A 26,211-nucleotide genomic window follows, 5' to 3' on the forward strand; every position below is an offset into this window, starting at 1 on the left:
ACATTTATTATAAAATCAATGTTAAAGCCAGTGTCCTTGGGATCACACACACTATTAATTATGGTAAATATGCTAGAATTTTCTCTTATGTCATATCTTATTTATCTAATTTCTACAATTCAACAGACTCTCAGAGGCTTAGATACAATAAAGCAAAAATACTGAGATAGAAGTCATTAAAAACCATATATACTGTGTTTCCCCGAAAATAAGTCCTCTCCCGAAAATAAGTCCTCCCGAAAATATTTAAATGCATGCGCAGCCAGTCCCCGCCATTTCCTCTGGTTAGGGTTAAGGAAACAGAGCTGGAAATCAGGTAAGACGGCAAGAGGAGCCCCGTCTTGCTCCACACGCCCCAAAATAATAAGATATCCCAGAAAATAAGGCAAAGCGCTTATTTCAGGGTTCGAAAAAATATAAGACAGGGTCTTATTTTCAGAGAAATACGATAATACAAATATGAAAACATATCATGAACCAAATACCTCCAGAAGAATTTGGTCCCCAACATTTTTGAAACATGGCCAACAGAGGGGAGATCTAACTTCACGCAGGAGAATATTATAAGGGCCACTACCAGAAGCAGCAAGAAATGTTTTGAGCATCAGCCTCCCTTTCTACTTCTCCTCTAACAAAATTATAATGGTTGAGCCAGATCCTGAAAAGCAAAGCACTCCTGGCATCAAGCCATAAAGGCCTTCAAAGGTTAATATCAGCATTTTAAATTGCACCAAGAGTTATGGCCACCAACATAGGACTTGCAATAGAGCTGTCTCTGGGTAATACTGACAATACTGTTCTAACCGAAGCTTCCTATGATTCTTAAAGTCAGTGCCATTGCAGTAGTCTAGACGTAAGGTATGAGTTACAGTCACAAGGTCCTCTTATCCAAGGAAAGCCAGGACTGATGCATCATTCAAAGCTAGATTAACCCTAACCCTAACAACTCCCCCCTTCCGAAAAATGCTCCACCTGCTGTTATAACAATTGCCACAAGTCCAGGACCAGTGATCAATAATCACCGGAGTCAGAAGAAAACCCTAATGTGCAAACAACATCTCCATTTTTTCTAGACTTCAATTTCAACCTGTTCTCTTTCATCCAGACACTCACAGCCTCCAGGTGCAGAGGCAGGATTTCATTGGCATCCTCAGCAGAACCTGGACTTGTGACGGAAAGTAAAGTATATTTGGCATATCAGACCTCAAACCATCAGAGGATCTCTCCAACAGCTTCTTGCAGATATTACCATTCAAGGAAGCTGAATTTCCACTTATACAGCATATTATATAAATGTTTTCCAAAAAAACATTCTAGTCACAATAGATTTCTTCAAAATTACAGCATCCTCCAAAGGTGTGATATTATACACAACACAATGCAAAGTATTTTTAGAATTTGTCAGATTTCAGCTTTTACCTGGCAATATCAACCTGTTGCATTGTGGGGATTCTGTAACGGGAAGAAGAGATAGACAGGTAATATTTTTAGGTTCTGATTCCACAAGCCCCTGTCCTAGTGGGATAGATGTGTTCTGAACAAACTGAACCAGCAACTGAAAAAACAATACAAAACAAAGATGTTAAGGCAGAAGTAAATAAGGTAACAACATGTTTTTATATAATACTACCTCTCTTGTTAATTGCAAAAGATAGCAAAACAGGAATACTTTATCAAGTACACCTGCATAATTACTTCATAAAGGCAGAAAATATAACATTTAATCATTCAAAGATGAACCAATAATAAAAATATGAACATTCTACATATGCAAGTATTAACTATTAAAATTCTGAAATTTTACTGTTCTGCTAAACCAGGGGTGGGCACCTGTCTCAGGAATTCTGGGAGTTGAAGTCCACAGGTTGTAAAAGAGCCACATTTGCCCACCCCTGTGCTAAACAATGCATGATAACAGCAGTTGATATTGCAGTCTTGTTCTCTGGCTATATTTACTATCAATATTACCTTTTTATTGTGTAAGAACCATTCTTGAATTTTAATGAACAGTACATAATGCAATCTACATGACTTACCCAATAGCTTTTGTGGGATTGTAGTCATAATGCAGCCCAATTTACATGTGATGTGCTTAAGCAGTATATCGTTAAAAAAAAACAAACAAGCATCAGCTATGAAGAGCCCACTAAACATTAGCAAGAAGGAAGGTTTTTTTTCTATTTGCAGTGCAGGTTACAGAAATATAGAAGCAACTATATAATGAATCAAATTCAGTACTGCTAACAGTTACTAGCTCCTCAAGAGTACACAAAGATATATTTGCAGCACAACAGAAAGAAAATATCAGCATCTGAATTAGTCTGGTCTCAATCACAACAATAGAAACCATCCCTTAATATGATATTTGGCATGGAAGGGATGATGTCACAGACATTCATACCAACTAGCAACTTTGTAGAAGGGCGTATTGAAGCATAGGAGGAAATTTGCTGCAAAGATAATATATTAAACTATACACTGAATATATGTAATCGGATAAAATATAAAAAGTTGAACTCAGGTGTTGTTTACTAGTGCTGTTTTGGAAGAAATCCTATAGAACACAATTCAAGTACCTGCCTTCAATTACCTGCCTACTTTTTCTTATAAAAGACATTTTATTTCTTATAAAATCCCTCAGCAGCAGTTGTAAAAACTAAGAACAACTCAATTCTCAGTACAACTTGTCCATTATATTATCCTTAGACATATTAAGGAAGAATTCATAATACAAGAGTTTTAACACCTTGCCTTCAGCACTGAACATTTTAATCTCCAGTATGTATATGTTTTACAGTATGTATTTTTAAGCTCCTTTCTATAAGCCCCAGCACATACTGTTAATAGTTTCCGAAACTCTTAATGCAACAATTTGTCAAAATGCCAGTTCATTAGTCAAGTTCTATAGAAAAAAAAATAACCCATGGAAAGAAAAATACTTTGCATCTGGCACTAAGAGCAACTTTCTAATAAATGTCTGATGTATACATAAATTTATTTAGGGTTTTTTCCCATTATATTCTTTGGAGATTATTCCTAAGTAAATGTGCTACTCTACTGACTGCTTATAACAACATACTTTCAAATGACACTTTACAGATATAGTTGGTTGAGTAATGTTGGAGTATAACACTGTACAAAAATGTGAAGTGATCAGTGATCAGGAATGCAAATCTGATGCTAACCTCTGGTTTAGACTCTAACTCATCTGATAACATCGATTCAAGTTTCCAACTCCCAAAGTAGATCTAGGTAAGGCATACGTTTAGGAGATCAACATGAACAGTTTATACTGTGTTTATACACATATTCCAGCCTCACAGGCTAGTGAGGATCATCTAAACAGAGAAGATAACAGAGAGTAATTCAATATAACCTGAAAAAAAGAAGAAAAATTAACTAATTATATAACAGGTATACAGTACTCCATTATATTATTATAAATAATTATAAAGCATAGACATGTATACTCTGCATAACTGAACTGACGGTTTTCTTATTATAAAACTGTATCTATTTCTACACTGTACACTTTTAACTAGAATCAAGACCTAGATAAAAATTTCTCTCCCAGAGATATTTTCTGAACGATGGCTCACTGTAGGATTTTGAATACATTTACTTGCTCAAATAGTCATTTTAAGGGATTAGAAGTTTTTCTGGAAACTAAAACCTGGAAACCAAACATTAAAAAACAGCTTTTAAGATACTAATGTAAATTCATTCTCCCTTGTTTCCAATTTATAGTTAGAAGCCTTTGTCAGTAATGGCATCACACTTTTCTATATTTAAAACTATTCAAGGACTACCAGCCATCTTTGGTTAAGTTCTCTGCATGTCACTGCTAATAAAAATATCACTAGGCTTAAGATGGCCTCAGGAAAATGCCACTTATAAGTGCCATGGTAATGATCATACTTTATCTATTGTTTCTCTCCCCCCCCCTTCACTATATTACAATTCATTACATTCCATACAACATCTATGGATCTGACATTAAAACCTGGACTATAACTGGATAACTGGATAAGAGAGCAAGGGACTGAGTTTGATTGCTAATAATAGCAAATATCACCAGCAATTTATTTTCATTAAACATTAAAGAATTATTAAAAGAATCCTGGGCAGATTTAATGGGTACAGGATACACTTTTATTAAATACTAAAACTCTTGTGAACTAAAAATAATCAGATACAAACCCCTCCCCCCAATACTTGGAATTAAATAATTTTGAGATTTCAGATGACAGAACTATTCACAATCCTTCCAATCCTGGTTGTACAAGGTTTATTCATTTCAGCAACATAATTGGAGAGGTGGTTTGGAAAGGGAGGGGTACAGTTTTGCTATTTTAAATCTGAAGTATGACATTTTTGATGATCTACTACAAACCGCAGATTCAGTTCTTCTTTCTGCCCGTGTCCTTAATCCTTAGCCACAAATGAAATGAAGTTTGTTTTAAGCTTACTTATCTGTGGCCTTTGAATTAATGGCTTCATGTTTCATGGGTCTCCAACCACTGACAGGTCATTAACTCTTTGGGAAATTAGTCTGACCTTTTCTTTGTACAAAGCAAGACATCTCCCGGCCAAATTATATAGGTCGCCACTATCCTCAGGGATTTCAGAGCAGGTTACGTCCTGTTTGTCTAAACAGTTTTAGGCGATTCGTACATGGACGCAGTTTAGGAATTGCTAAACAGGACGCGCCACTCAAAACGCTGACGGCACTGTCAGTTACTAGGCCAGCTTGGGAATTCGGCAGCCGGTCCACAAAAGGAGCCAAATCTACCGGTACGTACGGTGAAGATAAACTCGGCCGGCGCTGGCAGGCGAGAGAGTGACCTTCGTGGCGTCTGGTCTCTTACGGCAAGGCCAAGGCCGGCGAGGCCTCTACCACAACAGGAAGACCAGCGAAGGAAGAGCGGCTTCTCCCAAGACTATATTCCCCAAAAGGAAAAGGAAGGGAACGGGCGCGCTGCCGTGAGAACGTTCCCCCGGCGGCTGTTCTCTCTCGTCCTTTCTCTCCGTGCCGGGAAAGACGCGAGGGAGGGAGCCTGCCTAAACTCTCGCCTTTTCCTGGGACAATCGCTTCTTACCGGCATCTCAGGACCGTCCGGATATGACGTGTCCAGCAATCGGAAATTCCAACATCCGCTCTAGGACAAACCATAGAGTGAGGGGGAAAAAAAACGTCTCGCGCCCCTGGCGCACAGACTGAACTAAATGACTCGCGACTTAAAAAAATATTAGATCGATTGCTGTGTATCATTACCTACTTCCGGCTCTTATTGAAGCGCCTTGGCTGGCGCGGCAGATGGAATGGAAAAAGCAGAGGGTAACTTTAGAAACAAGGCAGTAACACAACTCCCAGGATCCCGCGTAGATTCTGCTGCCCTGCCTGATGTGTGCCCATTGCATTACGTTTGACACTCCGCACTGTCAGTTTGGAACCGGGAGTATTAACTAAATCTGCGCCTAATTTTTTTTTTTTTTTTAAAAAGATTGATTTGGATCGCTGAGTTGATGGCCGGGATCTCTTCACGACAAGTTGTGCCTGGTTTTGCTGACACATTGATCAGAAGTCTATTTGCCGTATGCAGTTATCGATATTTCGAATCCACGCTTAGTATAATGCTATAGGGAAATTTGGGGATAATTCCTTTCTACGGATCTAATTCGTAACTGACCTCTGACTAGGCATATCAGTGGAGCATAGCTATCTCTTACATCACTCGGCCTTCTATTTCTTGCCTTTCTTTTCTTCTGTCTATATTTTCTACTGAACAAGCACGAAATGTGAGAACAACACTTTACAGCACTAAAACTACACTATGAACTGTTAATCTATCAAGATATCTTCCTTTAGCAACAAATGATTTCAGAATGTGTCAAAATTACACAGCATATAAAGAATGATTTTATATTAATTCTATTGAATATAAGCAACATGTTACTCTGAACAAGTTAGTCAAATATAATGTGAAAATATCTCTCATAATACTATTTTTCCATTAGAAGTTAGGGTACCTAAGTGAATTTAACAGATCTTTAAAATAGTCATTAAATATAGCCAGCTTTTGCATATATTTAATCAGAGGTTGCTTGTTTATTTTCATGCCAAAAAATAATACATTCATAGAGAAGTTAAATTCTTGTAAAGTTAGTGGATCAAAATGGAACAATCCCAGTTTTTCCCTATATTTAGCAAATATTGGGAGCAAATATTCAGTTAGATGGTCATTCTATCACATAATCATGAAAAACAATACAAACAATTTGTAATTTTATAAAGCAAGCTGCTTTCCCTGATATTGGTAACAATTCATCTTTCCCTGGGGAGAAAATCACCATATTGCTCTTACATAATTATCTCCATTCATCTCTGCCAGACAGATGCCTCATCCTGATTTTGATAAAAGCCCAATGTAGCTTTTAAAGCAGTATTACAACCGATGTGCATAGAATTATATAGACAAATACCTATTCTAAGACCATGATGCGTAGGTATTGGTCCAGCAAACTGCAATTTCAAATTCAGCTGTCCCACCATGAAACAAAGCAGGTATTTTGCCTGCACTTCACTTTTCTATGTATGAAACTGAAAACAGAATGAAGAGAAACCACTACCAAAGGTGAAACTGGCAAAACTATTGTCAATATCACCTGATTTTTTTTAAAAAAAACTTGCAGTCTGCTAACTTGTTTGGCTCTTTGTTTATCCAATCTCATGACTAATAGTTGGGAATCCCAATACATTTCAAAAAGATATCATGCTTCGTGACTCAACGGATCCTGGCAAGTAAATACTTCTCCTACCTGTTCTATTAATTTCTCCAGCTGGGAAACAGAAACCTATACAATCAAACACAGTAGGTTAGGCTTGTTCTAAGAAACTTATTAGACATGTCCATAAATTATATTCTACAAGAATTTAAACATCCCTGAGAAAGTCCGACACTGCTCCCTGAAAGGATCCAGGAGTTTTAGGGTTCTGCTATCACAAGCAGCTCCAATTCATTGTCATTCTGCATAGAAAATTTGTTAAGTATGACAGAGATTGTACCTGACCATACCTTTGCTCCTCACTTGAAACAAAATTATCACCTACTGACAAGTATTTTTTGCTGAGAAAAATGTCATATTTCTATTACAATATATCCTTTTAATAAACCAATTGAGTTCACCAAAAGAATGTTTCGTTTTAACAACTTAGCCTCAAGCAATTTGAGCATTGTGAAAAGGTGTGGTATTATAGAACAATTTCCGCCTATCTGGCTTTTATAAGTATTTTCATTTTTCTTCACAGAACATTTTTCCCTTTATATTATTTCCTCATTCTGCCACCCAGAATTCGAGAGAAATTTCTTTTGCTTTGCTAAGGAGGCTGCTGGAGCTCAGCCCGCCAAGACTAGATGATTAAGCTGCGCGACGAGCCACACCGCCTTGCCCCCCCCCCCTTGTCCTTCAGTTGTGCTGAGTCATAAAAGCAACAGCACCCGGCTATCCCCGCCTGCTGGATACATTTTGGTATGCTCCGCCTATCCCTCTTCCTCTCTCGCCTTCCCTCCGCTCCCAGGGCGTTCATGCATTCATCCGTTCATGCCGCCGCCCTCATCCGGAATCCGATGGTACGTCCCAGGCTCCCCCTGCGGCCGAGTGCGATGGTAGGCTCCGGCGGTAGCAGAGTCCCGTCCGGTCCCGCCCCGCCTCCCTCCGCCTTGTCATTGATGTTGTTGTTTTTGTCGCAGGAGCCGGAGGGAAGGCCGGGGCCGGGGCCGGGCTTTGGGCTACGGCCGCCGGCGGCTGGGCCGGCGATGTCGTCGGTGTGCGGGGGGTCGGTGGGCGCCGGCTCCTTGCCCAGCGAGTTGGTGGTTCACATCTTCTCGTTCCTGGCGGCCCCCGACCGACTTCGGGCCTCAGCCGCCTGTTCGCACTGGCGCGAGTGCCTCTTCTACCCGGCGCTGTGGCCCCGGCTGCGCCTCAGCTTGCGCGTCTGCCCGGCGGAGCGCCCGCGCCTCGACTTCTTGATGCGCAAGTGCGGCTGGTTCGTGCGCGAACTCCGAGTCCAGTTCGCCGCTGACAACTATCCCAGCGGCAGCGGCGGCGGCGGCGGAAGCGCGAGTGGGGTCTGCCAAGAAACGGCGGCGGTAACGGCGACGGTGGCCGAAGGGGAAGCGCCGCTCTGCCCTCGCTGGCTGGAGCTCTTGAGGACATACCTGGAGCTCGTGCTCTGCGTATTAAGCAGCGTCCGCAACAACAGGTAGGTGCTGAGCCCTTGGACCACCACCGCCCACGAGGGACCTCGGGTGGGTGGGGTGGAGGAGGGGGAACAAAGGAGGAGGCGGCCGGGGTTTGTTTCTTCCCCCTCCCCGCCGCCGCCCTTTCCACCACCCAAACTTTTTGCCCGCAAGGTTTCCCTTAAGGTCGCAGTCGGGGAAAAGTTCTCGGATGGAGTTGAGAACATGGAGGAAAGCCACTTGTTCAGAGCGCCTGCCTCTCGCCCAACGGAGCGGGAGCAGGAAGCGAGGGGAGGGGAGAGGCGAGCGTGTCGCTGCCTTCTTCACTGGGGAAACCCGACGTGAAAGAACACTCGGAAAGGAACACTCGTAGCATGTCGCCAACTGCAGGCGAGATCTCTGCTTGAAACGAGCGAGCGTTGCTGCTGCTGCTGCTGCTGCTGCTTTCGCTGGGAACTTCAAGTACAGTTGGGGAAAAAAAGATGCTTTGATGTGTCCTCTAAAAAAAAAAACGAGGGGCTTCCTTGGGGCATCCCTTTCTCTATAAGGTGCCTCCGATTTTGATGAATTGATCGTATATTACCCAAAGCCTGTCTGTTCTTGTGACCTTTATTGGATCATTGGTATTTTAAAATACCTCAAAGGGGGGGGAAAAGTGCCCGGTACTAATTGGAAGCCAGCATCGGAGCAAGTGGACCATGGGCTGAAAAACATGATGTAGTTGGTCTTTTAGCCAAATGAAACCCTTCAAATCTGGAAAAAGTGGCTTGAAAGCCTCCATTCTAGTAAACTTTCCAGGTTAGTCACTGCAGACATCCTTTAAAGTCTCTTATGTTTTATTTATATACTGTGTATAATTTAGAGGCTGCCTGACTGCGAACAAGTCACACAACTCAAGAAATAAATGTCCATTGGAGAACCAACAAACCTAAAGCAAAACAACTACAAAGCACTGCAGCCACCTTAGCCTAAAGCCTGGGAGAACAGCCAGGTTTTCAAAGGCAATGGAACATCATTAGAGTAGGAGCTATATGCATCCTGGGGGTGGGGGTGGGAGTAATATACCAGAAAGAAGTGGCTCAACAGTATTCATTTAGGTTATATAAGATGATAGCATTTTAAAAGGAAAACCATATCCAATATGATTTAGTAAAACATAAGCTTGCTTAGGCATTTGTTTTGTATTCATCAAGGAACTCATCAAAGAACTCTTTTAAGATTTCTAACCTTTCAAGGTCAACAAAGGACCCAAATTTATACAGTTATGTTCTAAGGCTATTAACCTATCTTCTTTTTTCCTTCTGTATTTTCATTACCGTTATATCTCCCTACTTCACTACAAATTAAAATGTCCTTTCAGTAAGATTGTGCTTTTCTTCGTGCTGTGCTTTGTCCCATTTTTCTGTTGGAGATAAAACAAAACCTATTTTGCATAATTAATTAATTTCTGCCTTGGAAATGTAAGTCAATTATGTTACTACCTTTTCCTTGGATTTTATATTTCCTAAATAAAATAAATGGCATAATTGAGCTAATAAATAGGAGACAGCTCTGAATCATACATTTCTAGCTTTATAGCTCACGTCTCTTAGGTACTGTGATGCAACAGCTTTTGTCACAAGAGATCATTAGATTTTTCTGTAGTGAAACATTTAAGAGTGAGTCAGGAATTTGTGCTCATTGCCCACCAAATTACCCATAATTTTACCATAGGGTTTTTGCGGCTGCTTCACATTTTTATTTTTTACATATTGTGAAAAAGCTGCAGTGAAACTACTCAATTCTGGAGTGAATCCATAAAATGAAGAAGTTAAAAAAAAAGGTAGAGAAGACCATCAATAATAATAAGCTATCATAAGCATCTTGCAATAAAACCTATACAAATTGAGAATCTAAAAAGGTTAACTTGGCTAATCCATTTGGCTAATCAAGCCACTATATTGGGATAAATAATTTGACAAATATAACAGTAATTCACAGATCTTTGTTGCAAGTAGAAAAACAAAATAATTTATACAGATCTGTTTTTGCTCAGAACTGCTATATCCACCAAACTGTATTACAGGGCTCATTTGTATCTCATGATTAACCTTGATTATTAGCTATGTATCTCTTCATGTGTGCAGTTGATCTCTTCAGGTCATGTTTGTTTAGAACATGCTCCCAACATTATTGAAATAGCCTTATTGTAGGCAAAATGATTAGTCTATCGAATTCACACACCATCAATTCTGCAACTAATTAAGATTACGGGGTGATCTTTGCTGCAGACAGATTGTAAATGCCATCAGATACAGCAAACCTAAATAGGAGTCTAATAATGGATAAATGGTATTATTAACCATATATGCTTATGCAGTAATAAGTTGATTGATGTAACTTTTTAAAAAATGCTGTAACTTTTATAAAGCGTTAAAAGTACTAGTTTGATTTAAAAAGTAGTGAAATGCCTATTGACAAATTTTAAGAGTCTTTGTAGCCCTCTTCAAGTTCTGTCCTCCCTAACCACTTACAGAGTTTCACAGGTATATATTTACCTTCACAAATACAACACAAATGTATTTCTAAAACCCAGAAATTTAAAAAGGGGGAGGGTAAAGCATCTCAGGTCTAAAGTTGGAAAAATAAATAGTTGATGGGGGAATATTGCATACAGTTAATTTCATATTTTGTCTTTGAAATTTTCTCTTTTCAAAGCTACTTTTTTCTTATAGAAAGGCGAGATCAGGCCTTTTGTTTGTAATGTATACTTATGCCCAAAGATAACTAAATAAGGATTGCTAGGCTATGTAGTGAACAAAAGAAATGTTGGCTGTAACTAATAAACACATGATTCAGGTATCTAATAAGTATAAAGAGATGGTAAATCCTGAAAATAAGATTGACTTTTAACTTTTTCTGTGAAATGAGAAATTAACACTCCCCACTATGTATGCCAATTTCAAGTGGTTTTAATCTCCTCCTTTTAATTACCTCTTATTGTAGGTAATTTATTGAGAAAAAACATAACCATGAAAACTTTGTTCTGCAACAACAACCAACATTCTGTTATGAGAAAAATCCTGTGGAATGTGATAAATCTCTTAAATAAATAACGTAAGATTGCACCATATTAAAAGTGATGGGATTGAAATTGACAAAAGTAAAGGGGGTCTGAATACTTTCTGAATACACTGTATATTGCATAAATATACAGAGTAGATGAATGTCAAGTTAAAAGAATTTTCTCTTTTCTCCTTTCTCTCTCTTTCTCTTTCTTTTCCTTCTCTTTCTCTCTCTCTTTCTCTCTCTCTCACTCACTTTCACTTTCTCTTGCCTAAGGCTTGAACTCATAGTCTCCTTGCCTACTTCACAAGCAGTTTTACTGGATTTCAGTCATTACTACATCTATTTTTAGAGCTGCAAAAATGATTAGATCACAATGTATACTATAAGTGATGGACCATATTTAATAACTGAGAAGCTCTTAATAAAACAGCATATATTTTTAAAAAATGCTTAAAATCATTAAGTTGTTAATTATTAAATAATTAGTGTCAAAATAATAAATTATAGTCATTGACAAGGAACAATCTCACTAGTTATACATTTAAAAAGTTTGCACAAGAAATAGCACTTGGAGACCAAAGATCAAATCCAGATTACAAACATAATCAACTGGTTCTTAATGTAATTTCAGCTGACCTATCCAGATATTTACTTATAATCCCAAGATCTATCAACAGAAAAGAAGCTTCCATAGAACCTTCCTCTGGTTATGTTCCAAAATATTTGATTTTTTACAGAAGCCAAGTTACAAGGGAATATAGTGAGCAGCTAAAGTGTGTGGAGAAGGGGCTCTCCCAAAATGTGCCAATTGTACTAGAGGAAAAAGGATGAAAGCTCTGTAGCTCCTTGCTCCTATAAAACTAAATCAGTTAACTCTTTTCTGTCATTGCTTTGCTAAAGAATCTAGTTCCTGTTAGAAAACATTCCGACCCAGGAATTAACAGGCTATATTTAATTTTTTCCTTTAAAAAAATACAGCAGAATTAATTTTGTGAAACAGTTCAGACAAAATGAAATAGAACTTCAAGAAATTCCATATATTGCTCTAATGTTTAGGTATATTCCTTATCTTAAATTGGAAAGAATTTCTTATTAATTCTAGTGTTGATATCCAACATTTTTAATAGTTGCTTTTGAGTCAGAGTACTTTTACAGCTGATGTTTAATTACCATATTCCCAAATCTCAGGATTTAAAAAACATCCTGCATTCACACAATCTAGCTCCTAGTTTCCTACTCCCGTTACCTTAGGGACTACAGAATTCTGGGTATGGTGTGACCTGAAATTGGCCTAATATGCCTTGAATGGCTTTTTTAATACATTTTACTAGAAGTCCTGCTGAGGCTTTTGGAATTCTGTCTGAAATAAATAACACACACACACACACACACACACACACACACACACACACACACTCTATTGTGATCTAGCTAATAACCTACCATACCAGCACACAATTACATTTTCTATCAGACTGGAAGAGTATGGTAAATTATGTGCATTAAACTAAAGGATTCTGTATCTTGCAATATTTTAGAATTATACAGGCAAGAGAATCTATTTTAATCTATTATAGCATTCTTAACTCTTTAATATTATAGTCAGGATACATGATTGCCTGTGGATTAATTTTTACAATATTAATCCTTAACAATAAAGAAAACATAATTAAAGTAAAAAAATTCCTGTTAAGAATTTCTGAAAATAAATGAGATCATTTTTCTACACTTGTCTTCATTACTATTTCTGTATATGTATCAATTTTGTCCATTGCGATTATATTTCTGCTTGGAATTTTTTTCACATTTTGAAGAAAGCAACTTTGGGAAAAATAATCAATAAATCTCTGTTATCATATACAATAAAACCTCCATTAGTTGTGAAAGCTTGCTACAGACATATTTTCCACATACAATCCCTGGCCCAAATGAGGAAAACTGTGTTTTGTATTTTCAGCAAAGAAAGCAAGAATTATCAGGATTATCAGCCAATAGTTTTTGGCTGCCTTAGACAATTTTCATACATTGCCTCCTGTCATCATTATTATTTTTTCTAAAGAGCGGTACATGATAAGGCAACAATTTTTGAACCAAGTTACCTCAAATGTGCTAACTTATAGAATGTGTCCAAAATCTGGGACCCATGATTTCCTTAGAATTAAAAATTTGGCGAACTGTATAAAACATTTTATGATATAAAAACCATAAATTAGCAACCCATATAAATTGTTAATTTTTTTCTCCAGTTGGACAAGTTCTCAAGATTGTAATTTCTTTTTAGATATCTGTCTGGTAATGAATAGGAATGTGTTTTCCTAAAAAAACAGTATCGCTCTCCTCTTCAGTGAAAGGATTGTATCAGATATAGATGGCTTCTCAATTCCAGGGTATAAAATAGGTCATAAGTTGGGTGATTGTGTCATACCATTAACTCTGCAGTCAATGAACCACTCAATATTAAAATAGGACCCCAAATTTCTTTACCTTTGTTTCCTTGGTTAACCCTTCTATGCCTGGCTTTTCTTTGTAATGTATAACATAATGTTGAATAAAAATTGAAAACAGTGATATTCTGAAATTGGATGGACTGTAAATTATGTAGTACTTATAGTTTATGGAATTGTGTACAACTTTCAGATGACAGTGCTGTTTTTCTAGAATCTACTATACCTGAGGCAAGAAATGCTAGTCTGCAGAGTTAAAAATAGTGATAGTGCTTAGTGTTCTTAGATGCTAGCTGTTGCTTCTAATTAACATATTCACATCTGGAGCTCAGTTTTCTACATGAAGCATATAAATCAGATATTAAAGCTGGCCCATTAAAATGTTTGGAAAGCAATTTATATATTTTAAAACTATATGATGTATTCAACATATTGTCATGATTTGAACAGGAATTTATTTGCAAAATGTACATGTCTTTGAATCTGTGTTTTTATGCAATCATTGGGAAAATTGAATAGTAACGAAGGGTTATTTATCTATATACTACCAAAACTCTCGTTCCTGTAATATTAAATTGATTATAAAATAGTTTATGACATAATACAAAACATCATTAAAAATTCCTATGCTGATATTGACTGTGATATAGTTCATTATGGGCTATTTTCAAGGCAGATACATCTCTCAATGTTTCCTAGTTTTTCCAGTGAAGATAATTCATTAGAAACTGTCCTTGTGAAAAGTATTGAGGACTCTGGTAAGAAAATATCTATGAAATATGACACAACTGATCACAGGTTGTCTAGTTATCTACATACTATTAAAACACTGATTCCTGCGACCTTTAACTGGCTAACACATGCACCACAGGGCAAAACATTTTGAATTAAGTTACTCCAAATGGGCTAATTTATAAAATGAGCCCAAGATGTGGGACACATTACTCCCATGGAATTGAAGTTTGACATAATTTTTATGATAACACATTTTATGATACAATAGAAATGTCATAAAAGATTTCCTGTGATCAGTTCCTGATGCTTGAGTGTGCCATACAATTCAACATGGGCTACTTTCAAGGGAGATACATCTCTGAATATCTCCCTGAATTTTTAAAGAACTTTTCAACTACATTAAAAGCTCTGCTATTCTTGAAGGCATTAAAGAATTTGGGAAATTGTGACTGCTTCAGCGCTGACAGCAACCTGACAGTGCTGACAGGCTGACAGGTTGCTGCTGCTTCAGCTCTGCCAAGATGCTGCTGTTTCAATTCAGCCAAGATGCTGCTGCAATCACATGATCTCATTTTGAATGTTCCCTGACAGTTTCCCAGCCACTCTCACAATCCCTTGCTCCCTCCTCCATCCAACAGCAGTCCCTTACCTACCTGCTGGAAATTGCTAATTAGGAAAGTCTGAAATAGGATTTTCACAACATATAAATGCTTCTGGATTGGGTGTTTTAATTGTTTCCACAGTTCCTAACAATAACACTGTGGCAAGCCTACCAACAGAAACTGATTGTACTTACCAGACAGAGGAGAAGTAATATATTTTCCTAAGAATTACTGTGGTTGATTGTCTGTGCCTGTGCGATATTATCTTGCATTTGATGAGAAGAATAGAGCAGTGGGTATGACTTGGAGTTTAGCTGCTACTCCAAAAGGATTACTTGTCTGCCAAATTTCATTATTTTTTCAATAGAAAAGAGTATATGTAGCTCAGGATTGAATTTGATTTTTATTACCTAACTAGGTAACATAATAATTGCCAGTAAGTGTTAGGTTTGCTCCCTGTTTATATACAGTAGCTTTCCCTGCCAGTGTTAGTAGGAATGCAGCTTTCTTATTAGTAGTTCCTTGATTAAGGTACTGTTTTCTCCTTGAGTGTTTGTCTGATGTTAATCTCTGTTTATTTGGGTGTTGGTTGCTAGAGAAGATATGATATGATATTATCTTTTTGTTTCTTTTGAATGGTGTGTAAATGTAGTTTATGTATCTATTGATGACTGATTTGTCTGAGTGCCAAGCTTCCGGGAATTCCCTAGAATGTTTGGATTTATCTTGGCCTAGGATGCTCATAGTTTCCCAGTCGAAACTATGGTTGAATTTATCCATGTGTGGTTGAGATTAAGGAGTGTTCATCATTTAATCACTTTATAATCCTTAAATGGATTTCTACTCTTTCCTTTTTCCTTCCCTGTCCACTTGCCTTTTTCCTGTACCTTATCTGTACCAAATTTGTTTCTCCCTTTTTATCTTTCTGTGACAGTGCAGCTAACTAAATTCATCTCTCTTATTTTTAGTTGTTTCTGTATGAAAAGGAGGAAAGTGTAGGTGTCAGAATGGTTTTGTATAAGCAAGAAAACTACCATATTCTATTTGCAAATTGAGAAAAATTAATTTTATAAATGTAGTTTCTTATTTTAAGGCAGTTAATTGTAATTAGTAATTAAATTATTAGCTACCAATATTAATATATAATTTTTTGTTTTTGTTCTGGCCCTTCCATCTGGCACACACACATGCACTCGTGCATGCACACATAACACACATTGGCCAGCCCCAGCTGAAACCAATGGTAGATTTTACCTACATTTCCCACAATGAATGCAATCATACTCTACATAGTCATTCTCTGAGTCCAAGGGTATCCTTTTGAGCTTTTTGATTTAACTTTAAATCTTTAATCTTTAAAACACTTTTCTAGGTAATTTGGTTCACATACTGCAATGTTTCAATGTGGTTTTACAATTAAAAATTGCTATATTTATATTTACAGTTTACAGCATAGAAAGCTAAGCTGTATCTGGAAGAAAAATCCTTTTCAAAAGCTGATAAAGATTAGCCAGTCCATCATGATTCTGCATGATGCTAGATAAGATTTGCCAAAAACAGCTTCATTGTTATAGTAGTTTGTAACCAGAGGGTGTGGCAGTCTGAAAAATGATAGAAAGAAATAACTGCTAAAATAGTATTTCCCACTTATTTTGAATTAATTTCATTTTGTGTATCAAATAGGCTCTTTGGGGAAAAGTCTGCCATTTTCAATGTGCTCTGCTACAGACAAATAGGCATAGGAAACAAATAACAGTAATATAATAGGAGAACACTTCCATTAGTTTGTTGGTATAAAACCCTAACCCTAACCCTGATCTTCTTTTGGCTTCTCTTTCCTTGCTAATCTTGGATTGCTGACCATCTCTTCTTGTTCCAGGTCTATATCTGGTCCAAGCACCTATGGTCTAGTTCTGTGTCTAGAACTACCCATTCTGTATATCTAAGGTTTTGGACAGCCCTAGAAAAGAAAAATGTTTTTGAGGTAAATCGACAAATAGATAATTAAAATGTAAGGTTTTTTCCCTTTTGAATTTTATTTTTTTTCTAAATAGGAATCTTCAGAAATTAAGTCTCTTTGGTGATATAAGCATTCTGCAACAACATGGAATTATATCAAATACATACCTCAGCAAAGTAGATCCAGATGGCAAAAAGATTAAGCAGTAAGTTGTCTGTATCATTTTACTACAGTATTGTAAACTGAATGTAAATGTTTCATATAAACAGAATTGTAAATACAATGGTTTTACAAAGCCATTATATAGTTACAGATCTAAATTGCTCATGATTTTGCAGTATCTGTATTACATACACCGTTAGTTATTATTACTGGCATTGCGCAACTCTTCTCAGAAAGCCATAAAATAGGATTGAATGGTAGATATAATTAATAATATGTATATATGTATATAATGCAGTGGTGAAATCCTCTGCTGGTTGCCACCGGTTCGCTGCCTGCGCATGCGCTGTGCATGCCAGATGCATGCTGCGCATGCATGAGCAGTGCACACCAGACGCACGCTGTGCATGCATGAGCAGTGCACACCAGACGCACGCTGTGCATGCATGCGCAATCCACACCAAATGCATGCTTTTGTATTTCCTGCTCTCTTTTTTACTTTATAAAGCATTTTTAAGTACCGGTTCCAGAGAACTGATAATAAAAAAGTGCTTAAAAAGTGTAAAAAAAAAAAAAAAACCAGTTCCTAAAATCAGCTGAGCGACGCAGGATCATCGGAACTTTTTTTTTTTTTTTTACTTTTTAAAGCATTTTTTAACTACCTGTTCGGTGAACTGGTCGCATTTTTTACTACTGGTTCAGGTGAACCGGCCCGAACTGGTAGATTTCACCCCTGGTATAATGCCACATTACAGGTAGTCCTCGGCTTACAATCACAGTTGAGCCCAAAATTTTTGTTCCTAAATGAAACATTTGTGAGTTTTGCCCCATTTTATAATCTTTCTTGCAACAGTTATTAAGTAAATCACTGCAATTGTTGGTAACATGGTTGTTAAGTGAATCTGGCTCCTCCATTAACTTTGCTTGTCAAAAGGCCTCAAAAGGTGATCACATGACCCCAGGACACTGCAACTGTCATAAATATGAGTCAATTGCCATACATCCAAATTTTGTTCACGTGGCCATGGGGCTGCAACTGTTGGAAATTTGAAAAACAGAGTGCTACTCTAACTTTGAAAAGTCATTAAATGACCTGTTGTAAGTCGAGGACTATCTGTATTAGCTGTCCATGGCCGCCTGGTGCCCATGGACTCTGGGTTGGACACACCTGGGCTATACATTTATTTAATCCAGCCCACTCCTGTTGCAAGACCTTTTCTGAGCAGGCCTGCAAAAATGTTAAGCTATCTATAAAAAAATAGATGCCTTTCAAATAAGTGCAGCCCAGTGAAAGGAAAGTTGAGCGCAAAAATTATTTAGCAGTGACTTTCACAAATTTACCTAAATCTAGCAACTTTATGTCGTATGCAGAATATTCATCTGGATGTTGAAGAGAAAGATATGAAGCAGTATTGTTTTCAATGGAGTAATACTGAACAGATAATTAATGCTAGTTGAAATTTTGAATTGTTTCTGAGAATCAACCAGTGAATTTCATTGCTGCCAGTGACTTAATATTTAAATAATCAGCAAATAATGCCATACATTGTAGCTTTGCTCACATTCTTTCTCACAGAATGTCTCATTGTCTACCGTGTTTCTCAGAAAATAAAACCAAGTCTTATTTTCTTTTAGACTTGAAAATAAGCACTTGGGCTTATTTTGAGGTGGTCTTACTTTTTTTGAGGTGCAGCAGTCCAGACTTGGTAAGCTGGACGTGCTGTGGACGCACCGTCCCCTCCATTCCGAACCTTCAGCGTTCAGAATGGAGACTTTTGGCGAACAGGAGGAAAATGGGAAGGGGAATTTTCCTGCCTGTCATCCATTCCTCAAACTCAACCCAGATTGAGGGAAGGATGGCAGGCAGGAAAATCCCCCTCCCCATTTTCCTCCTGTTCACCAAAAAGCCTCCTGCAAGCCTCCCAAAAAGAGGGAAAAAGCAAAGCAGCTGGCCACGGAGCTGCTGGCTTCAGGGAAGCGGCCCAACAAGCAGAAGCGCTGCGCCCAGAAAAAGAAGGGCAAAATCTGCCCCAAGGGGCCAGCAGGCTGCAGCTGCAACCGGACAGTTGCCCACGCCACCACTTGTGCTGGCCATGCCCATCCCCCGGGCTTATTTTTGGGCAGGGGTAATATTAGGCCCACCCCCAAAAACTTAGAGTTGGGCTTATTGGGGTGGGTCGTGTTTTTGAAGAAACACGGTATTCTAGCCAATTATTTCAAAAGGATATTTCATAAGCTTTGACTACAGATACAATTAATTTATCAAGAAAAACTTTCTAGAGATCTTGTAATAGAGTTCCTCAACTTTTTCGGCTTTGCGGTCAGTTGGGAGCCGGGGAGAGAGGGGATGGTTTTGTGCAAGCAGCGGGCAAGAGTGCGGGTAGCTCCATTTTCATGAGCAGCAGGCATGCGCACCCACCGCACACATAAATGGAGTGTATGCGCATACGCTTGCCAGCTGTTTGTGCAAGTGGGGATGTGCATGCATGCACTCGCCCACTGATCACGTAAGTGAAGATGCGTGCGAGAGCTCTCTTCGGCCTCGTTCCGAATGGCTTACGACCCTGTAGTGAGTCACAGCTTGGGGATTGGGGACCACGTTGTAATACCTCTCACATGGTGCATTAAAGGATGTAAGCATCGCTGGATTCCTATTTTCCATCAAATAATAAAATCTTGGGCCACATAGAATTCTGTTCCAGAATCTTTCACCTTGCAAAAACATGTGTGTGTGTGTGTGTGTGTGTGTGTGCAAGAAACTGTGGTATAAATGGTGTATACACCATTCAAACCTTATTGGATTGTGCTTTTATTAGTTTTAAGAGAGAACAACATTTATTCTCAAACTGACAGGAGGGAAGTTCAAAAGTAATGTTAGAAAGTATTACTTCACTGAAAGAGTAGTGGAAGCTTGGAACCAACTTCCAGCAGAGATATTGGATCGGTCATCAATAACTGAGTTGTAACATGATGGACAAAAATTAAAACATAAAAATAAATAAAATGCAAAAATAATAAGTAAATATAATAAGTAAATTAAACAGAAAACAAACTCAAAGCGCAAATTCAGTGGACCACTAGGTCTTTTTCTGCCATCAATTTTCTATGTTTCCGTGTTTCTATTATAGATTTTTATTTTGAAGGCATTTCTATTTTCCAGAGGACTGTAATTTGTATGCCTGTTTGCAGCTTTCCAAACAAAACTTTTTATGCAGCTTCAAAACTTTCTGATACGGACTAATTAGATGGTTGGATTCTGATCTCCATTCAACCATATGGCATGTTTGCTTACTGTCAGCTAATCGCTACTTTTCGGACTAGCTTCCTTCACAGAGTAATTAGAATGCAATGTACATTAGGAAATCATATACAATGGCTTGATCTTCTTGAGGGAAGAATGTAATTTTTATCATCACTGTCACGTGAACTTATAAAGAACAGTTTGTTATTACTATTTTTGTAATGCTTTAAGGTGAATACATCTGACAAAATAAGTTTACTAATGTTCAATCATGACTGGAAAGTGAATATTATAAAAAACTATGACAATGCGTTTTTATCAGGAAATGTCACATCCACCTATTTATATTCAAATCAATTGGTACATTGAATAATTTCACTTTGGGATAATATTTAAATGAGAAATGTCGATAGCATGGAATAGATAGGTAATGTTATTAACTTCATCAATTTGCATTATGTAGGAGTTCTAGCTGTGTATGGTAGATAACCTGAGCATATATTGAATAAAAATAAAGGAGAACAGAGCAAGTTAGAATGCAGAATTTCAGAAAGCAAACATTGATTTTATGTTATATTTATTTAAAATAGAGCAATTAAGGAACTTAAGTTCTGAACCGACAAGTGGATTTTCCCCAGAATAGTATAGTAGTACAATTTGTACTTCAGAAATTTAAAGATAGCAATTGTGTAGACAGTGCAACATCAGCGAACGGTATAATTTCCTTACTTACTTGTTGTCTCTGAATTTATTATGGAAGGTTTAAACGTTTGTTGTTTTTTTCTTGCAGAATACAGCAGCTATTTGAAGAAATTTTGGGAAACAGCAGGCAACTGAAATGGTTGTCATGTGGGTTTATGCTACAAATTGTAACACCCACATCTTTGTCATCTCTCTCAAATTCCATTGCCAGCACCATGGAGCACCTGAGCCTACTGGATAACCACATTCCGGGTAATACCACTCTTATCACAGCAATTGAAATGGAGCGCTTTATCAATCTACGCTCGCTTGCCTTGGATTTCTGTGATTTTACAGGAGAAATGGCGAGAGTTTTGGCTGACAATAACCATGTGCCTTTGCATCGACTATCTCTTCTGGTCCACAATATTTCTGTAATGCACAAATCCTTGGAGAACATGCCAGAAGATGAAGATTGGAAAGCTCTGACACGCAACAGCACTAATCTTCGGGTCTATATAATAGCTTTTGATATCAAGAGTGATGACATGTTAAGGATTCTTAAACCTAGTATCCCACTGGAAAGGATTCACTTTGACAGCTACATTACTTGCGTTTCAGGCGCTGTTGTTGATCTCATATCTAGGCAGTATGATAAGTTCCTCACTCACTTCATATTAATGAATGATGTGATAGATATGTCTGGCTTCCCAGATCTCAGTGACAACCGGACCGAAGATCCATTGGTTTTATTGGCGTGGAGGTGCACAAGGCTATCTCTTCTGGCAGTACATGGTACGGTGAAAAGCATTGATCACTTATAAAGTCACTTAGCGTTTATCACTAGTATATATGTACAGATACGCAATTGTAAGCTCATCAACTTTTTCTTATGAGAAAGAAAACTTATATAAAGAGTATAAAGAGGAATTAAGCTTCCCATTGGTTTTAGCACACTATTATGCATATAAATTAGGAATTAAAGTGCAAAAATTGTTATAATTCAAGACAGAGACAATTGCAAAACAATCAAATTGGAAGAAAGGAACCCTAGCTTTAAAAATACTTTTGTTTTAGTTATATATTATTGTTTATTTTTAAACTTCCAGCAAGTCTTAAGATAACTGGCTGCTTAATCTAAAATTCTTGTCTGCTGTGCTAATAGAGCAGCTTGCTCAATGTATATGTATAAATGTTATGAGAAGTGTATTTACACACATTATCTAGAAATATTATTTTAATAAAGACTGGTAACAAAACAGTAAAAGCTAATTTGTTTAGCATTCTAACCTCTTGAATGAATTCCATTATTTGATCACCAACTTAGAGGACTGTTTGTTAAATGAGAAAATTATTAGATGGAAAGCTAATAGCAAGGCATTAGTTATTAGTTGTTAAATCTGTAGAATAGGGAGGGAGGAAGAAAACTGAAATCCAGTAAAATAATGTGTGATTTTGTGTTTCAGGTTATACTGTTTGGGCTCACAACCTGATTGCCATTGCTCGTCTTCGTGGCTCTGATTTGAAAGTGCTTGAAGTCACAGAAGAAAGCATTGATTTTGACAATGGTGAACTGGCTGATCAGGATGTAGATCCAGTGCATAATCTCATTGAGCAGGTATCCCTTGGATTGGGTCGACCCTGGCATGCAGTCATGGACATAGAATTGCTCAGTGTGTTTACTGAGCCAACTCGTCATTTTTACAGAGAAATGCAAAGCTTCAGTGAAGGCATTTAGTTCTCTTTATTTACAGTTCCTGTGGTTACATATGCAAGTAGGGTCCTATTATGTTTTTCAGTAGTGTGAATTAACCCCTCTTGTGCTGTGTTTAATCAGTATTAGCTATATAGAATTATATATGTATATTCTACTTCTTGATCAAAGAACGTAGTCGGGTATTGTTTAGAAGCTGAAAGTGGCAATGTTTAGGGCTTTCACGGTTAATGGACTTGTCTACAAAACAAAACAAAACTCAGATGAGGCTGAAGGTTATCGTGAGATTGCCAGCTAACTTTCTTTTTGTACTGAGTAACTCTGCAACTTCACTGATTTTACTATTGTCGGAGTTTTTGTGCTCAGAAGCCAAAAATCTTTTTACTATTCATAGCCCGGTGAATGCGGTCATTGTCATGTAAATTGGTAGCATGCTACTTAAGCTTTTTTTTTTTTTTTTAAATCAAGACGATCAATACCATTTGCTGTAAACCTTGCTTTGATTTCACATACAATATCTGAAGCATGAATTACTTCCATTCTGCAATCTCCTCCTTAAATATGAACAGTAGTTTCTTGCACTGTGTAGCTTATTCAGAGGTTTACCTGACTCTGAAGGCTATAAGATGTAGTTTCACTGTAAATTAATTATAGCTTCTTTTTCTCGTGGTCTGTCAGCTTCTCTGTCCAAGTTAGCTTCGGGCCCAGGTTTGAAAAGAAATGTTAAGATTATACACTCCAATGGGGTAAAACCCTAACAATTTAGATATAAATTTATAAGTCTACTTTGCTTGCAAACAAACATTAGTCGTGAAATCCCTAGCAACTAAGTCACTGGATTCTCTCTGTCAGCGCCTGTGTCAGCTGCCAAAGAATAGATTAAAATGAAGAAGTGCCCACATGCTGGCAGGGGCAGGCCAATTTTTGGCCAGCCAGGTACTGCTAGATTGTAATATATAAGGTCGAATTTCGACCTGTGGTACACAGCTGTGCTGTGGCTCAGTCAGCAACCTCAGAACTCTTAAACATGCACCTGTTTCACTGTGAATAGTGAATGTAAAGGAAGGAAAAGAAACCGATACAAACCTTGTTCTATCACAGGTATGAGCTGCTATGATGCATGAAGAACATTCCATGAAGTATGTTTTAAAATCTTGTTATATCTGAGAGGCTTTAAAAGCCGATTTAAACTGTTTCAGGGCAACCGCGGTACAGACGTGGTCTCTGTGAGACTTCCACCTGACCCAAGTTTTAAGTGGTACGAATGTTGTGCATTTAACGTTAAGGACAGTCTGCAATAATAAAGTAAGTGGCCAACGTGGGTGCCCAGCAGTGCTGAGACCTGGCTGCCATATTGTAAGCTTTGGAAAACACAATTTATGCAACAGATGTCCAGATATGATTCTATTTATGGAAAAGTTTATATGTGTTTTACAAATGGTTTTACCATCTTATATTAAAATGACCTTTGACAGGTGTGCGCTGTTTTGTCTCCAGTGAGCACATACCATGCGGATTTTATATGTACATCAGTAGAGTGAATCCACTGGCACAGTGTGTGTATATGCCAGATGTGGTGAGATTTTATCTTATAAATGTGATCAGAGTAAGGTAACTCCTGACAGAAAATGTAAGGAAACCAGCTGAGTGTTTGACTTGATGACTGATGTTGTATGGTTTATGTTAAATGTATATTCTTTTAATCAATGAATAAAGCATCAAAATTCATTGTTGTTAGGTTCTTTATTATAGCAGCATGATACATTTCCTATTGGCTCTATTGAACTGTTCATTTCTAGTGATTAAGTCAAGAATGCTTCGCACATCGGCATGATTACAATGTATGTGCTTGGCAACCTGCACGTATTTTCAATGGTCACAGCATCCCAGAGTTACATGATTGACATTTGCAACCTTCACTGCCAGCTTCTGACAAAGTCAGTGGGGGAGTAAGCAGGAAGCTGCAAGTTGTGGTAATATGATGTTGCATTAACTACCTGCGTGGATTTGCTTAACAAATAAGGGAGGCTATGTTGCTGTCAGTGGAAGATATTCAACCAGCAGGATCTAGAAAGTGAGCCTTTTTTGCTGTTGCTCTCACCCTGAGGAACATCTTGCCCCTAGAGGTGAGGTGCGCTCCCACTATCCTGGCCTTCAGGAAGGGCGTCAAGGCCTGACTCCCCCAATTTCACTTGGAGACTTTGAAGCAATTACTCTTCCTTAATCCAAACTATCTAGCAGGATTGTTGTGATAAAAAAAATGAAGGAACAAGAGCTATGTTATCACCTTGAACTCCTGGAGAAAAGTAAGTTGACAATTTTAACGTATAAATTAAAAATAGAAATACACTGTGAATTTTTATAGACTGCAATGCAAAATTATATGGCTCAAATTTCAAATAACAGTTCATAAGCTGCAAGTCATCAGAAGGAATAAGATGAAGCTAACTATCATCATTTTGATTATTAAAAAGACACTTCTTCCTTGAGCGATGCAATAAATCTCCCAAACTTTAGAAGAATTGTCATGGAGTATACTTTCAGAATTGATGTAAAAAAAGAAGACACTGACTTTTATTAAATAATAAAAATATTACAAATTATTAAAACCTTTTTATTTTTTAACACCTGCATTTCACCATAATACTCATTTTCACGTGCATTAATTTTTTATGAGACCAGGTGTAGTCAAAAGACAGCTAGATAATTCTTCTTATCAGACTAAGTTTTACATCTGGATAAGCAAAATAAAAATATTTAAAAGTTGCTGCTGTACAGTTATAATTTATTCACAGTTAAACCAATATTTACAGATCACTCTCCTGAGAATTACTCTATTCAGCTTCAATTTGAGCAATAATAGAGTTGATTAAGTAACAAGTTACTTCAGTTGAGAAGAAATAATTCAGTCGAGAGAATTGTCAAGAACAAAATGACATTCAACCAGTTTCTTGTTGTGATTCTTGATTATCTGTGGATGATACGGTTGACAACTGTGTTAACTCAGCAGAAACCTCATTTCTGTTATCAGATAGTGGTGGTGGTGGAGGAGGAGGAGGAAAAAAGCCAGCCCTTGGAGGAGGTGGATATTGTGAAAAAGGCCTCATAGGAAAGGGAGCTCTCACTGTTCAAAGAGAATTATCAACATCTTTTTTAATTTGAATTTAGAGCAAGGCTAGTTAATATTGGACACATAACTCAAAACAACTGGTAACAGACAACATTTAAAAACCATTAAAAGGAAGATTAAAACAATGAATGTTTCACTCTCTCAAAGCTGCCTTTGCCAAATTGATGTTCTCTCAATATAATGGACTCTTATTTCCCATTCAATCAGGGAACATGAAGAAAGCATCAATCTGAAACTTGCTCTGATCCTTTTAT

The 26,211-nt window shown here is 37.6% G+C and overlaps 3 protein-coding genes across 25 annotated transcripts in view; 1 reads left to right on the forward strand and 2 right to left on the reverse strand.

Annotated features, from left to right (window-relative positions):
- Positions 1 to 5,161, reverse strand: part of ZNF410 (zinc finger protein 410) — a 20,237-nt gene extending 15,076 nt beyond the window's left edge. For 3 of the 20 annotated variants that reach the window (XR_015729057.1, XR_009621389.2, XM_087874515.1), the window contains exons 1-3: positions 5,100 to 5,153; positions 3,186 to 3,376; positions 1,420 to 1,555 (exon numbers count right to left, since the gene is read on the reverse strand). Coding sequence is in view for 8 of the 20 variants with exons in the window: in XM_087874515.1 (XP_087730641.1) it covers positions 1,420 to 1,555; positions 3,186 to 3,218 (169 nt within the window). In the remaining 12 variants the exon portion in view is untranslated. Of the gene's footprint in view, positions 1 to 1,419; positions 1,556 to 3,185; positions 3,377 to 4,469 lie in introns of all 20 variants that reach the window. The other 17 variants (XR_015729058.1, XM_087874507.1, XR_015729064.1 and 14 more) reach the window with 11 other exon arrangements.
- Positions 5,162 to 5,488: 327 nt separating this feature from the next.
- On the forward strand, positions 5,489 to 24,555 carry FBXO33 (F-box protein 33). 2 transcript variants are annotated; one of them, XM_034418071.3, is made up of 4 exons: positions 5,489 to 8,263; positions 17,124 to 17,234; positions 21,223 to 21,908; positions 22,580 to 24,555. In XM_034418071.3, exons 1-4 carry the CDS (start codon positions 7,533 to 7,535, stop codon positions 22,849 to 22,851), a joined length of 1,800 nt encoding a protein of 599 aa, XP_034273962.3. In that variant the 5' UTR covers positions 5,489 to 7,532; the 3' UTR covers positions 22,852 to 24,555. The 2 variants fall into 2 exon arrangements, with proteins under 2 accessions (XP_034273962.3, XP_034273963.3); XM_034418072.3 differs by lacking the exon at positions 17,124 to 17,234.
- The window catches only part of MIA2 (MIA SH3 domain ER export factor 2), a 55,273-nt gene continuing 53,617 nt past the window's right edge, over positions 24,556 to 26,211 (reverse strand). For all 3 annotated transcript variants that reach the window (XM_034418064.3, XM_034418063.3, XM_034418065.3), the window contains one exon: positions 24,556 to 25,951. In XM_034418064.3, the coding sequence (XP_034273955.2) occupies positions 25,767 to 25,951 (185 nt within the window). In that variant the 3' untranslated portion in view covers positions 24,556 to 25,766. The remainder of the gene's footprint in view (positions 25,952 to 26,211) is intronic.

The sequence above is a fragment of the Pantherophis guttatus genome, chromosome 1, assembly GCF_059756535.1.
Source record: "Pantherophis guttatus breed Tessera chromosome 1, ASM5975653v1, whole genome shotgun sequence".
Taxonomy (NCBI): domain Eukaryota; kingdom Metazoa; phylum Chordata; class Lepidosauria; order Squamata; family Colubridae; genus Pantherophis; species Pantherophis guttatus.

Coding starts and splice junctions, on each gene's coding strand:
- FBXO33 (XM_034418071.3), top strand. CDS start 7,533: ATGCTCCGCCTATCCCTCTTCCTCTCTCGCCTTCCCTCCGCTCCCAGG. Junction 17,235..21,222: donor GATGGCAAAAAGATTAAGCA/GTAAGTTGTCTG, acceptor TTTTTCTTGCAG/AATACAGCAGCTATTTGAAG. Junction 21,909..22,579: donor ATCTCTTCTGGCAGTACATG/GTACGGTGAAAA, acceptor TTTGTGTTTCAG/GTTATACTGTTTGGGCTCAC.